At 36.5% G+C, this 14,809-nt stretch overlaps 1 protein-coding gene across 1 annotated transcript; it reads right to left on the bottom strand.

Annotated features, from left to right (window-relative positions):
- Positions 1-3,181: 3,181 nt before the first annotated feature.
- LOC103706249 (WRKY DNA-binding transcription factor 70-like) lies at positions 3,182-6,152 on the bottom strand. Its single transcript, XM_008790303.4, has 3 exons — positions 5,712-6,152; positions 5,446-5,550; positions 3,182-3,900 (listed from the first exon to the last, which is right to left on the bottom strand). Exons 1-3 carry the CDS (start codon positions 6,092-6,094, stop codon positions 3,384-3,386), a joined length of 1,005 nt encoding a protein of 334 aa, XP_008788525.2. The 5' UTR covers positions 6,095-6,152; the 3' UTR covers positions 3,182-3,383.
- Positions 6,153-14,809: the final 8,657 nt, after the last annotated feature.

Here is a 14,809-nt window from a genome sequence, read left to right as displayed (position 1 = left end):
CTATTTTATTAATAAACATATTATAATTTGATATAAATATTTATTGAAATCATACATGAGTCAATAAAATGTTACCGGTCACGTGCATTGCGCATGCCATCCGCTCATTATATTAATGAACATAGTTAAAAAGTAGCAAATGGCAACAAGGAAGCATTGCACCAGCCACCGCCATTACGTTGGAACACACATCGATCAATGCAAGCAAAGGAGGAAAACGAACCACACCTATCATGGCCAAAAGGTGGAAAAAGGTATCAAAAGAGAGAAAAGAACTACAGAAATAAAGTTGAAACTTGAAAGTAGCCCTTGGCCGTTACTAGGAATTATCTGCTACAGCCTTCTTTTTTTCTTTTTTGGGTACCCATTTATCTGTTTCAACTGTAATTAATTAGTACATGGAATTTAATTAAGCAGCTCTCTCTTTCTAATTACCACATGAAAGGAGAATCCTTGGGTATCCATGCATTAATTATCCTTAGACCAGAAATATAGGTTGTGTTTGTTAGAGCGTGACGTTTCGTTTATGTGTTAGCCTCCAATGTCACCATCGTCACCTTAGTGTTTGAAAGGAAATCTAGCTTTTTCTTTTTTTTTTTCTTTTTTTAATCCGGTAAAAGAGAAGAACACCCTTAAATGGCTTTAACAAGACTGCATGTAAGAAAGTCTCATACAATCAGTTTAAAGTAACAAAGACAACTCCGAAAAAACATCATCACTTGGAGAAGTATCAAAATTAAAATCTCTTTGCTTGGGGAAATCTGGTCATTGGTGACCTTTTCTTTTGAAAAAAAAAAGGGAAAACAACATGATTCCCTTAACAAGACTGCATGTAAGAAAGTCTCATACAATCAGTTTGCGGTGACAAAGCCAACTCCGAAAAAACATCATCACTTAGAGAAGTATCAAAATTAGAATCTCTTTGCTTGGGGAAATCTGATCATTGGTGACCTTTTCTTTTGAAAATAAAAAAGAAAAAAAACATGATTCCCTTAAATGGCCTCAACAAGACTGCATGTAAGAAAGTTCCATACAATCAGTTTGCCGTGACAAAGCAAACTCCGAAAAAACATCATTACATAGAGAAGTATCACAATTAGAATCTCTTTGCTTGGGGAAATCTGGTCATTGGTGACCTTTTCTTTTGAAGAAAAAAAGGGAAAACAACATGATTCCCCAGCTTCCTTTTCCCTTCATTTTGGTGATGCTTGAGGATAGATATCATCCAAATTCGCTCAAAAAAGACCCTCGATGATTGATTCGATGCAGAAAGTGTCCATGGATCTCAGTCAAGGCTTCCCATATATGCTATACAACCAATGGTGCAGCAAGTGGGAAATGAAGTGGTACAACAAAGCTTTTTCCAAGATAGAATTTTTACTCCCATCCTATCAAAAAGAATCTATTATGGTGTGAAACGGAGAACTCTTCCTATGTTGTTGATCCTGACCGGGTCCAAGCTTACCTAATTTCTCTCACCATGCCTTAGAAAGTTGCTGCAATATTGTTGTAGCTTGAGGTGATACCTTTGAGGTCGACACCTGCTCATCTTGTGCCCCACGGTCCGCGACGCATGCGCATGCATCCGGAGGAAAAATGATATACACAATCCTTGACCATCTTTTGTTTTGTTTCTTTTCAAATTTCATTACCAATCTTTCTATTGACCCAATCTAGAACATTGAGATTTCTTTATGGGGTGATGCCATCTTAACTTATCAAAATCTTAGACCAAAGGATGGTGTTTGAATCGTGCATACGCATCACCAGAAAAATTGATATATATAATCTTTGATTATCTTTTGCTTTGTTTCTTCTTTAATTTTATTATTGTCCTTCTAGTGATCCACTCTAAACCATTCAGATTTTATTTTTTTTATTTTATTTTTTTGTGTGCGGAGAGGATGCTTTCCCAGTTTACCATGCATAATTTTATATATAAAATTTAAAATTTAAAACAAATTACAGACAAACTAAATTAAAAATATAAATTATTAAACATGATCTGCAATACCAAAAAATATAAATGAAAATTCATGTTTATTACTAATTTAAATATTAAATGTGGTATAAAAATGTGTGATTTTGATAACATATTTTTGTATGATGTAATCACCAAAATATAGTAAATTTAATTCTGATCGTGTTTTAAAATACATAGATTATTTGATAAATGTATCAACATCGATCATATAAAGTGTTTTTTTTTTTTAATCATTTCGTCCACTTTTGTGCAGCCAATCTATGCAATTACCAGCTAAAGTAATCTTAGTTTAATGGCAGTATGACACGCCACCACCTGCGGGCTAATTCCATGCCATGTATAACGTAAGAGCCGTAGTGATGGTGGGGTCAGAGGCTCTTCCACTGTTAGCCTAATTCGCATCTGGTAGTACAATGTGACGCAGGGTCGGCAGAAGAATAAAAAGCTACCCCAGAAGACCCATTGCGAAGACCCCATTTGGTCCCCCTGCGAGAACATGTGGTGGAGAAGCCAGTTAGACCAAAAAGTCTCCCAAAACAAATTCCAGCAGCATAGCACCAAAGAAAAAGGCTTGAGTAGGATCCTATGGATGTCCTATGGAAGTATTACTTGAAGGACAAGGGTTGTATCATTCATGTGAAAGAACGGTTCTCCTCTCTTTGCATGAAAATACTATTGAATCGTGCAATAGTCATTTCAAAATCTGTATAGATAGATAAATGAAGAAATTCGGAGTATTTTGAGATCTATGTAGGCACGATTTAAAAGTCAACATAGCGAAAGAAGATTAACCACTTTTTTGCACGAAAAATACAACCCAACCGCTTGTTTAGGTAATGATTAACACAAAACGTTCCTCTCGTTTCCATCTCTTTCTCTCTTTTCTCCCTGTCTTTCTTTTGACTTTTCAAAATAAAGTTTCCTACAGGCATAGCTTGGTGGAGGGGACCATCCTTAGCACCTTGGAATCGATTTAGTACTATAGATCGCAATGATGACATGATGCCATTATCTATTTTTAAGCCCAATCTTCTAATCATGGACTTTTTTTCGCCAAATGGCCTCGCACATTGCTAAGAAGATAATGGGTGTGCCCTAATGGTGCACCAAATTCCTCCCCATGCCATCAAATTAACTAGGAGATTTTAGTTGATAAAACAAAAGTGATGTTTTGAAAGTGAAGCAGAGAATATGAAGTTACGTGGAAGCTGGATCATGTTTATTTTATTAATAAGAAAAAAGCATAAAAAAGTAATATACAATAAAATTACATCAGAGCTAGTTCATATTCCTCACCAGTGAAGAAAAGTTCCTTAGCAAATTCTACCCCTTCAGAAAAAAAAAGGTAAAAGAAGGTTCTCATAGCCAGAAAGACCTTTTGAAGTACATGGAAGACCTTCTAATCTGGGAAAAGCTTGTCATGATCAAGACTAAACACATCATCGATCTCATTTAGCTCAAATGGGATCTCGAATTCCATATCTAAACAACTATTAGAAGAATGCACGTCGGACATAACATCACATTGATCCAAAACAGTTTCCATGTATGGTGCCATTGGTGCAGACTGTTCGAAGGTGCCGAGGTCGGGCAACATGAGAAATTCTGAGGCTGAGCTGCCTGGACTGGGATCGCTCACCACCTCCTCATCGCTCTCTTGTTTTAGTATTGAGGAGTGGGGAGAGTTCGACTGGGGCTCTTGTTGATCATCTTGAGCGGTTTCCAATCCAAAGCTAATGATAAAGGGTGGTCTCTGATGGGATGGTGGAAGGAGATGGGGGGACTTGGTTGGATCTCTGCATGTGTGCTCTCCAATGTAAGTAATCACATACATGGAGGGATCATCCTCCGATCTCTGGACTTGTCTTGTGGCTTGACAGTCTTGGTCATATTTGTGAGTGCATCTGAAGTAGCTCCTGCAAGAATTCGATCAATTTGGATTCAGTCCCTCTGATTTGGGTTAGTCGGATTCATCAATTTTCAATATATTTTTTTAGTAGAAAACTTATCCAATAGAGAGGGATGGGGATTTGGAAGCCGCTGCCAGTACATTTAGCCTAAGTTTGGATGCTGACATAAAATTATCCAAACGCAGTCTTACATAACAAACTTCTCATATAAAATTTCAAATGAGAGAAAGCAGAGTACATACAAATGATATGATATGGAGATTTATGTACAAGAAATTTCCATGTTGGTCCTCAAGCTCGAGATTCCCTCATTGAGGGGGGAAAAAAAATCATCTATGTCACGGATTCAGGCAGTGATTCATCACAAATTAGGTGCTCCCACGGCCCCCACCTTACCTCTTATAGTCTCATAAAATCAAGTTAAATAGTTTTTTTTTTCGCTTGGAGGAGCCCAGCTCCTCGAGATGCTAACTTGCATCCACCCAACCAATTGGCGACATATCTCTGGGCTAATTGCTTTTAAGATACGATAAATTTATTTATAGTGAAGGACGGCTACTGTTGCACATCAATTACTAATCCAAGTTTCACTTTACGCAGAATATATTGAGCAGGCTATTCACGAGAAGTATTCAGGGGCCACCACAGTGTCACCGCTTGCACATCTTGTCATGATATAAAAGCTATCTATAATCCTAGTCATGTTTTCAGTCATGTTTTCATCTAAGGAAGAGAAGAGATGTCAACAGGGAAAGTGCCTTGGATCAAAACCAATCAAGATATATCTACCATCCAAGGAACTCAGATGGGAAAGAAAACAAGCAAGAGGCAGCAGGGAAAGTAACTCAATTGACTACAATTGAGAGGTGCCCATTCCAAGCTAGCAAGTTGTCCATATAGTCATCAGCAAGCAAGTAGTTTAGGTAATCAAAATAGTAAAAAACGGTATAATTGGTAATTGTTTAGGTGGACGACAACTGTACTTGGCCATAAGGATGTTAAACAAAAAAGAAAAGAATAGTCTCATAACCAGAATTACCAAAGAAAAAAAAGGGTGGCGGACTGGGTCTTTAATACTAAAAAACATAGTTCACATCCTCTAAGACATTATTGTTGGAGAATGGAGGCTAATTTACTGGATTATGAGATGACATATGTTGATAGAAAAGCTTAAAGTGCCATAGATTGGATGGCGACATATAGCTAATCATATGAGGACTACTTTATGGACGGCTATGTATTTGTTAAATATTTTATTTTTCGATTCCTATGAATATTTTTACAATAAATTGGTATAGTAAATCTACTTTTCATCCAAAAAAGAAAAAACAAAATAACGTACATATGCAACAAATCAAACTTTGTATTGAATCAGTGGTTGCACCCAACGTGCTCCTTACCTAAATTTGTAGCTGATAAAACTTTGCAAACTAGTATGGCTAACGGTTTGTGATGAAATCCATTGCCATGATTATCACAACAATTTCCAAAACAAAAGTTTTATCTTAAATATGAAATTACAGAGATAAAGGAGCAACGGAAAAGGGGTACCTTGGATGCTTAGAACTAAAGATATCTTTCTGTCCATATTTTCGCCATGTACGACCATCATCCATCGTCTTTGATAAGACCCTTGTGCTCGCATACGGATGAGCCCTGCAACCAAAAATAGCAATAAATTAAGTAGATACCAAAAAGGGCTGCTCTGTACTCATCCCAAAAATATAAGCATGCTCTGTACTCCTCCTTAAATTTGGTATACGAGTGCCCCCCCCCCCCCAAAAAAAAAGTGATAAATGAAGAAGAAAAAAGATTACCTTCTCCGATAACCATTTCTTCGACCTGATTGGACCTTCCTTTTCTTACTTGAATGATCGCTTCCTTGCTCATCAGAGCAAGGAGTACTCGCCTGATCCAAAGGGGTCTCTGGTGCCCCTTCAGACGTCAAAATAATGAGTGCTTCCGAGAAGGAGTCCAAAATTTCTTCATTTAAGAACCCGATCATCGAATTCTTTCCATGATCCTCCGATGGAAAGGACTCTTGCAACAGACACTTGATCTTGTTCGCTGCTTCTTTCCCTTTGTTCAGCACTTGGGTCGCCGTCCTTCGATGTATCAAGGGAGAATTCTCTTGCTCCAAGGATGCCATACTCCCACTCCTTCCCCTCCCCACCCTTCCTAAAATCTTCTCTGTTTTCATCGAAATAAAGAGCTGGTGGCGATGGGTTGTGACTTGTGAGGGGGAGAAGGGGAAAGCCTGCTCTGCTTTTATGTAGGGAAAATATGTGCTGTAGAAGAAAAAGGGACCCAAAGGGATAAGGAAGCAGGACGGAAAGAGCGAACCCCAAAAACGACAAAGCCGATTCCGTCATCTCCATGACGCATGCGAGCGACGTCATCGCATCTAGTGACTCCTCCGGCAGCTTCTCTGCCAGCTGGCGCTCGGTAATTTGTAACGTCAGGGGGAGGGATTATTTTTGCGAACTTTTGTCTTGTTTTTTCCGTTAACGGCGAGGGCAGGTTTGGCGGCTTTCACGACGGCCCTTCCAAATTACTCACAAATCCAATAAAATTAAGGCCCGATAGTGTTCTTACAGCTGGCAGTTCGAATCTCGGTGCCAGATCGATCAATTGTCCTGATCGATGATGAAGTGATCTGATGGTGGGTGTCATCTCTCTCCCGTTAGTTGGTCTAGGGCAATTTAGGTAATTCCATGGTCTTCGCTAAAAATTAGTGAATGTGCCAAGTCAAACTGGACATCACGTGTCTTGACGCAATAACCCAGGCCCTGGGACCGTTCCCTCTAGATTAACATGCTAATTGAATAAGCCAACATGGTGATTAGTTAACTACTTTGAACCAATATCTTCTCAAAAAACTACTTCTAATTTATACTATTAACATTATCGGATGATAGTATTCAGATGGAGAATTGCACTGTATGGGGTGCTTAGCCATTAGAATGTACACAAAATGATTATATTATGGACATAACTTTGTGAGATGTACTCTTGCAAGAACGTCTATATTAAAAAAGACACAAAATGTTATGGAAACGGAAAACATAACCTACCAACTCAGTGTTTTACTGCAGGTGGAAATGGGGTCATTATTCTGTACTGTGATGATTCGTGGTGGGCAACGACCACCCATTACTGTGATGTGTCACAACTCACAGCTTTCAGACCACACAGATTCGATGTATTATGCGGAAAGCTGTCAAACTTTCGTATCATGTTGCCATCCCATCGACTTGTCGTTTGGTGCTACAGGTCCAAATGGATCTTTCGCTGTAGTAGCAGAGATAAAAAGGAGAATAGGAGAATAAAGGTTGAAACTTTAGTTCTTACCTTACTATTCTATTGCATTTTATGGTTTTTGGATTCTAACTAGTACGATGAAAGTGATTTTTTGGACATCATGAATGGTATCTAATTAATGATGTGTTTGTAAGTCTGTGGTGCATAAGTAAGTTGATGATTCTCATAAATTTGACTTTTGTTGGGGACTGTAAAATCTATACAACTTATATGAGTGCCTTTTCTTTTACCCTCCTGGAAAAATAGGAAGGGGTCCCATTGGAAGTGCCACGTATATGTAACCATTGGACTAGTCTCCTAGTAATGTAATTATTTGGGATGAAATTTTTGAGTTAATAGCACTTCAAGACTCAAGCCTTGAACCTTCGATTTGTGAATCAAGGGGGTAAAAGAAAAGCCTATTAATCAAAGTTATATCTGTATGTATATTTTTAACCCCTTTAAAAGCCTATTAATCAAAAGCTATAAAAAATAATGTGATAAGCACCGATATTTATTTTCATCGAAGTGCCGAGAAATGCCAACAAAACCCCCAAAAAATTTTGAGAGATAGCCAATAAGGCTTATAATTGATCAGCATCACATCAATTTGTTGATATAGTTGAGGCCATGTTTAGTTTCGGCAAGTATTTTTCTTAAGATTTTCTCATATTTAATTTCAACAAGCATTTCCTTTTTACATGAGTAGATGTAAGTTTGTGAAAACCTACACAAATGACAAATAAGGTGCTATCACAATTTTTCTTCATGTATTTTTTTTAATAGTCTTATCAAAATGATGGTGACTCATGCCTTGGCCGGTCCACTGATGTATATCTTATCCAAAGTTAAATCATTTTTTCTTGATATATAGCACAACTAATTTAGCAGTCATTGTAGAAGATTATAAAAAGAAAAAACATTATATATATATCTTTTGAGATATAATATAAAGTTGTAAAAAAGTGTGAAATAAATCAATAGGAAATCTATAAAGTGATGTGTCTCAAATTGCGCCAATAGCATTATGTGCAAGTACCTTTCACTATTACTTTTTCTTTTTTGAGGCATAAGTTAGGTTAGCCTAGCCAAAATCTAGTACCAACAGGATTGGAATCTAAATCCCAATATCAACGCCTAAGAACTTAGCCAATTATGTTAATTCGTAACTTGTAGATCTATTACTACTCAGAACTAGAGTTTTCTTGGTATAGCCGCTACGTACTGTTGCTAGTGACTTGGATCTAAATACTGCTCTACCAAGAGTTGTCCAGCTTGTTGCATTTGCTCTTACAACATTCATCTACCATTAGAATTAAAACAAAAATGCTTGAATGAAATCATGATGGTTGACTATCATTAACAGGGAAAATATTTTTGTTAATATAAACTACATATCATCAATTTTATAGGAGAACTAATCAAACATGAAATATATAGTTGCCTGCCTTTCTAGCATAGAACAAAAATTCTAAGTAGTTGGTAGCTCCACCACTTGATTCAGTTAACTCAGAATAAACTCACTCTTAAAAGGTGAAATAATACTACTCTTAGCTAAAACGTACTAAGACATTTTACTTGGAACTAAATCATTTATTCGTGGAGTAAAATATTTGACAACCAAACAAGTTCCGAAAATCCAAACCCAAATTCCTTTTTATGAGGAGTAATCTCATCCCATGAAAATGCAACCAAATCACCTACGGGAGAAACGAAAGCATGGCCGGCAAACTGAATCCGGGGTCATAATCGTGGAACCTACTAGTAGCAGCTGATGATTCGCCTGGAGGCTATTTGCTGTTTGCAACCCAACAACCGATCCGGGTACTAACGGACGGCAACGGACGGCCGTGCGGCCGCCGAGTGGTGGATAACGTTTTCGGAGCATCAAACGTTGACGTCAGTTAAAACTGACGTGTCAGTGCCGAAAAGTCCGGTGTGAAATGGTGTGAACGCAATCTAAGCTCGTGCATGGAATCTTGGAAATTAGATCGTCTCAAGTAGAAAGAATGGGTCCCACACCCATGAAAATAAATATAATAAATAAAGTTACATGGTTAATGTTGGATGGATTAAATAAGAAGTGAGGATATGTGAGAACCCAGGAAGCTTCCTCTTGAAAATAATGGTGGGAAAAGGACAATAAGCTATGTGAAAGCATGCAGAGAAACCCAACGACCCAAACAAGAAAGAGAAATGCTCGGAACCCCAATTAAAATATTATATATCTTCCACTTACCTTTAAATTATTACATATCACCAAATCTTGGGTTGAATCAGAAGTGGTGCTCAATTCGTAGGGCCCTGCTTTGGCACTCCTTGTATATAAAATTTTGATTAAACGAGTAATGGCTTGATCTGCCTAGGATCCCGGGTTTTGGCTAAGATAACCTGAGAGGTCATCGTGGGCACAAGATAAAGATGGATGGGCAGCGGATAGATCCAATAAAACTTTTTTAGAATCTGTTTGAATATTTTTGCAGAATTAGACTAAAAATTTCATAGTAATCGAGTCTATTGTCCAAACTCAGCCCAGATCTCAGCCTTTAGACTGCAGATCTATAGCCTAAAGGCTAAGATCCGGTTCAATTCCTATAGAACTTTTAGCCTAGTTCTATAGAAATATCCAAATAGACTTTTAAATTATTATATCGCTTGTAGGATAAATTGGTGTTCAACAAAATATGAATTCACCCCGTATTTGGTACTGCTAGCACCATTTTTATGCACTTAGTTTCAAACAATATTTTAATAATAAAGATATTTCTAACAACAAGTTTTATAGCTTTCGTCCGGCGTTCCATAGCTTTTCTCACCGATGGCACACTCATGCCTTCAAATCTGTGAAATCAATGTAGGTCCTAGTAGAGACTTAAACTTTTGTACGTAGCCTAAGTTCAAAAAGTTGAGACAACTATAGCTCCTAAGTAATCTCTCTCTCTCTCTTCCCTAGGTGTTTAGGACCCTTTTGGCTTTTCCTTATTTTTCCGATATGTTAAAATACTTACAGAAGAAGAGAAAAATTAAAAAAAAATAAAAATAATTTTATCTCTTTGTTCCGTCACATTCAATATATCTTAAGAATTATATATACTTATACACAGACTCCATACAAAGAAAAATAGTATAGGCTGATATAGGATAATGCTAACAAAGAAAAATATTACTCACCAATACAAGTTATTATGTGATCTCTAAAATCACTTTAACAAAATTATGCTAATAAATAAAAATAATACTGATAAATACAGAATCACTCTGACAAAAAAAAAAAAATATATGAACCAATATAGATTGTTACATAATTCCTAAAATTATGCTAACATCTCTCGTCAAACTCAAGATGGTATTATATGTGCCAACTTGAGTTTGAAAACTAGATCACGAATGTACCAAAAAACTAACGAATTAAATCAAGAGTCGAAGTAGCAGCTCAGAAGCTGACATGATAGACTAAGAGCTGACATAGCAGCTTAGAGGCTGATGTGGTAGTAGATTAAAAGCTAACATGGCAACACATAGTCTGATGTGGTAAAATAAGAGCTATTATAGTAGCTTAAAAACTGATGTAGTAAATTAAGAGACATAACAACTTAGAAATTGATATGACAGACTGATGTGTTAAGCTATTATGACAATACAGAATATGGTAGACAGATCAGGAAGCTAATATAGCAAACTGATTTATTTGGCAATGCTGACGTAACTAACTGGTGTGGCAAAATAATGCTTTTACTGACATGACTGACTAACATAGCAAACTGATATGTATGTCGATATGTCTCACTGATGTGATAGACTAACATGCCTACTGACTTGTCTAATGATGTAGTAGCGAGAAGTCACGCAAAAGATGACAGATGCAGTGAGGATATAGCTTAGAGAGAAGTCAACCGAAGGTTGACGATCCTCGTAGATGGAGGCACTATGGAAGAGGAGCAAAAAATCTTGAACTGAATGGTGAAGGAGCAGGAGGCAGTAAATAAAACCGAAGATGGAAAAAAAAACAAGCGATTGTAAAAAGAGACGATTGAAGACCTGAAGTTAAGAAAAAAAGTGGTAGAGAGGAGCCGTGGATCCATTAGAAAATAATTTTTTTTTTGAGTATTAATCTACCGAAAATAGAGGATATGCAGCCTTACTAAGAAATATGAAATCTTCAAATGCCGATTTACTAGGAAATAAGGGATCTGTGGAGAAACAGAAGATCTGTAGATCCACCAAAAAATAGAGAATTTTTGATTGTTTATTCATTCAAAAAATGATAATTATGTGATTCCTACTCTTATCGTCATACTAACAATGGAAACTATTACTCGTCAATATAAATTATGTGATTCCTAAAATCATTCTAAAAAAATCATGCTAACAGATGAGAAAAAGTACTGACTGATACATAATCGTATTAACAAAGAAAAATATTATGGGCTAATATAGGTTATTACGTAATTCCTAAAATTATGCCAACACAATGATAATCGCATGTATTACTGCTATAGTATATATTATCTGTCACTTGTGGGAAAGATGAGTAATGCTTAGAAGAACTTCTTGGAGGACTTGGAGGAGGATCATTTTTGAAACCCTGTTCTTATTCTTTTGATTACTGATGATGCTGGAAAGATGCTGTAAAGACAAAATAAGTTGGCTACCTTAGGTGGTGATGCCGCATCCTAACATTCCAATTTCCAGGTGCTAAGATAATGTTGTCTTATGATGGTAACAATGTCTTGAGGTGTCAATGGGCTTAGCCTAAGTGCTAGCTTGATAAGTTTGATACACTTTAATATGGGACTCGGCAAATGTGGCGTGTCTACTAGAAGAAAAGGCTCGTGCGTGGTTCAGTGGCCTGTGTACAGGATGCAGCCTGTTTCAAGGACCCTACTCTTATCGGTTTTTTCTTTGCTTTCTTCCGCTTTATAAGCATATTAAATATATGCTCAATGTACACTTATACTACTTTCTCTAGCCAAAAAAAAAAAGAAAACACATAAAACTAGCCTACTTTTATCGGGTATGCTTAATAATATACAGAAATGTACACATAACCTACTTTCTGAAATTTTAAAAAAAAGGCTTCAGAAAATAATATTTAGCATCGATAACTTTTTATTACTTCCATGTTTTGTTTGTCGTTAGCATAATACACTCCTTTCTTCTTTTCTGGTCATATTTTAGGCCAAATTCTCTTAAGCAAACAAAGATTGACACTTCAATGGAGGCGGAAAATTCTTGTCTGGAACTGGATAAGGCCAATACCACGTTGAAGTAGAGCTCGCTTTATAATGTTACTGGCACAATGAGCCATTTAATTCTAAACCTATGCCTTTTTTTTTCTGCGATAATAACAATTGAGAACATCACAAACCATTCAAAGAAACGGTGCAAAAACTATCCTTGTCAAGTACCTACATAAGTATACCTTCTAATGTCTCAGACTATAGCTCATTTTGCAGGCCTATATATATGCGCCTAATTTAATCGCAGGACTACATTTCAGTTGAGTAATGGAGATCGTGGGCATAGCTTAGAGTTTGGGATTCACACTAGGTCCCAACTTCATTTGTGCCTCAGAATATCACTAAGAGATTGAGCTGACCAAGAACTTGCTTAAGCCCGCTTGGGGCACAATATATAATTGTTACAAGCTCTACAGGTAGCAATCATTATTTATGTAGTCATTACATAGTTAACAGTAACAAAATTGAGATGAGCTCAGTATAAAATTCTTCTCATCATATAATTTCTTCAACCGTTATTTGTCGTCTCCAAAACGTACATTATTATCTTAGGTGAAATAAAAGTACGCAAAGAGCCCACCTTCATGTGGAAAGATGAGTTGAGAAAGATGAGAGGATAAGCAATGAGATGATGTCCACGAGCAGACAAGGCCAATTGGATTGTAGGCAGAAATTTCCTAAATAAATAGGAGAAATTAATTCACGGTTCCTAGTTCGATTACCATTTAATTTAATTTTAATGCAACGAAATTACCGCGTTTGGATGTTATGCTCGTTATTGGTGAACATCCTTACCTTCGTGGAGAAAGTGAGAGAGATGAAGAGTCCAAAAAAATGGGTGGTCTCCGATAGAAGACTATCTAGATAGACCAAAAGGAGCAGATGGTATGAAAACATTGAATTTAGTATGCATGAGATCTCTTCTATGATATCCGCTAGGTGTATTTCCACACCTACTTTATCTCTTCTATGTCTAGACAAAGATAGGGGAAGAAAGATTCATTTTATAACAATTAAGAAAAGATTAATTGTGACCATAGCTTTAAAAGACACATCTTACAAATTAACATATGAATATAGGCATTTCTAGGCCATTTCTCTGTCCACATGGCATTGCCGCGAATGAGACAATATTTGGCGCTTGTTTGGTTAGGAAAAGCTGGACTTTGAAATAGGAACAGGAATGAACGACTCTCATTCTTATTTGGTTGGAGGGAATATTTTTTTCATTCCAATTCAAGAGGAGAATGGAAAAAATGCTCCAATCCTTCAAAATCTAATCTGAACTTTCGCCTAGTATTCAAATTTTATTTCGATTCCGAACTTTCCGGTTATAGAAAAAAGGCATCGGAGAATATAACAATTGTGATTTTCATTTCGACCCGGTCCAATTCCGAGGCTGAACCAATGCATCCTTGGTATCATCACTTGGTAGCCAGATAAGTTAAATCAGAAAAGTTGGAAAAGTAAATGGATGGAACAGGTTGAAAGGTTAATACGCGGCAAAACAGCATCAGCTCAAAACCGAAAAGAAATAATAATGTGTTAATGTTCCCGTTCTTTTTGTGCTATTTTTCTTATTAACATTCCGTATATGCTGCCGTTGATGTTGTTTTAATCTTCTTATCTTTTTTCATAATAAATTTCGGGTGGTCACACCTCCCGTTTCATAACAGAAAAAAAAAGAACGCTGGAGGTGGTTCTAGCAACAACAGTTGCTTGAATAATATCACCTCTTGCACAAGATAAGGAGTTGATTCGGATTGGAGTTATCCTTAAAGAGGTGCATAACGGGTGAGTATAGGATAGAAGGTGGGGATTAGCCCTTCCCAATCTCAGGACATTAAAAAAAAAAAGAAGTATTGTCATATTTTGGGCCTATGCTTATTGTGGGCCTTTCAAGAGTAAAAGCTGGGTTTACACTTTCTGTAATTTGTTGATTTTTGACTTAAATATATGTATTATTATTTAAGATAACCACCATAAAAACATTGAACTTGTATTTTCAAATGAATTAAATTCAGTTGAAAATACAAATCATAACTTTCGGATCGTAAAATAGTATATTAATTTTTCAATAGTATTAATGTTTTTATTTTTTTGGAAGAAATCTATAGGAGGGTCGTTCTTCTTTTAAATATCCCTAGCACTTGGAAATCTTTATGAAGGTGGGATTTTGGACCTATTGGTAAAACTTTCCACCTTTGTTAGCTAGCATTGTTAGCATTGTTTTTGGTAGAGAACACCTTCAACATTTGTGGTGGTTATTTACTCCATTGATAGGTATCGAGTTTAAATGACAAGAATAGATCTAGAGAAAGCAAACAAACACAGAGAGAAGAACATAGATATTTATATGATATAGGCTACAAACT

Source organism: Phoenix dactylifera, chromosome 3 (assembly GCF_009389715.1).
Source record: "Phoenix dactylifera cultivar Barhee BC4 chromosome 3, palm_55x_up_171113_PBpolish2nd_filt_p, whole genome shotgun sequence".
NCBI classification, from domain to species: Eukaryota; Viridiplantae; Streptophyta; class Magnoliopsida; order Arecales; family Arecaceae; genus Phoenix; species Phoenix dactylifera.
The sequence above is the reverse complement of the archived record's forward strand: the minus strand, read 5'-3'. Positions and strand labels throughout refer to the sequence as shown.

Excerpts from the sequence above, each read along its gene's own strand:
- LOC103706249 (XM_008790303.4), bottom strand. The coding sequence starts at position 6,094 with ATGAAAACAGAGAAGATTTTAGGAAGGGTGGGGAGGGGAAGGAGTGGG. Across the intron at positions 5,551-5,711 it reads AGAAATGGTTATCGGAGAAG|GGCTCATCCGTATGCGAGCA; the intron begins GTAATCTTTTTT and ends TTTTGGTTGCAG. Across the intron at positions 3,901-5,445 it reads TTTAGTTCTAAGCATCCAAG|GAGCTACTTCAGATGCACTC; the intron begins GTACCCCTTTTC and ends GAATTCTTGCAG.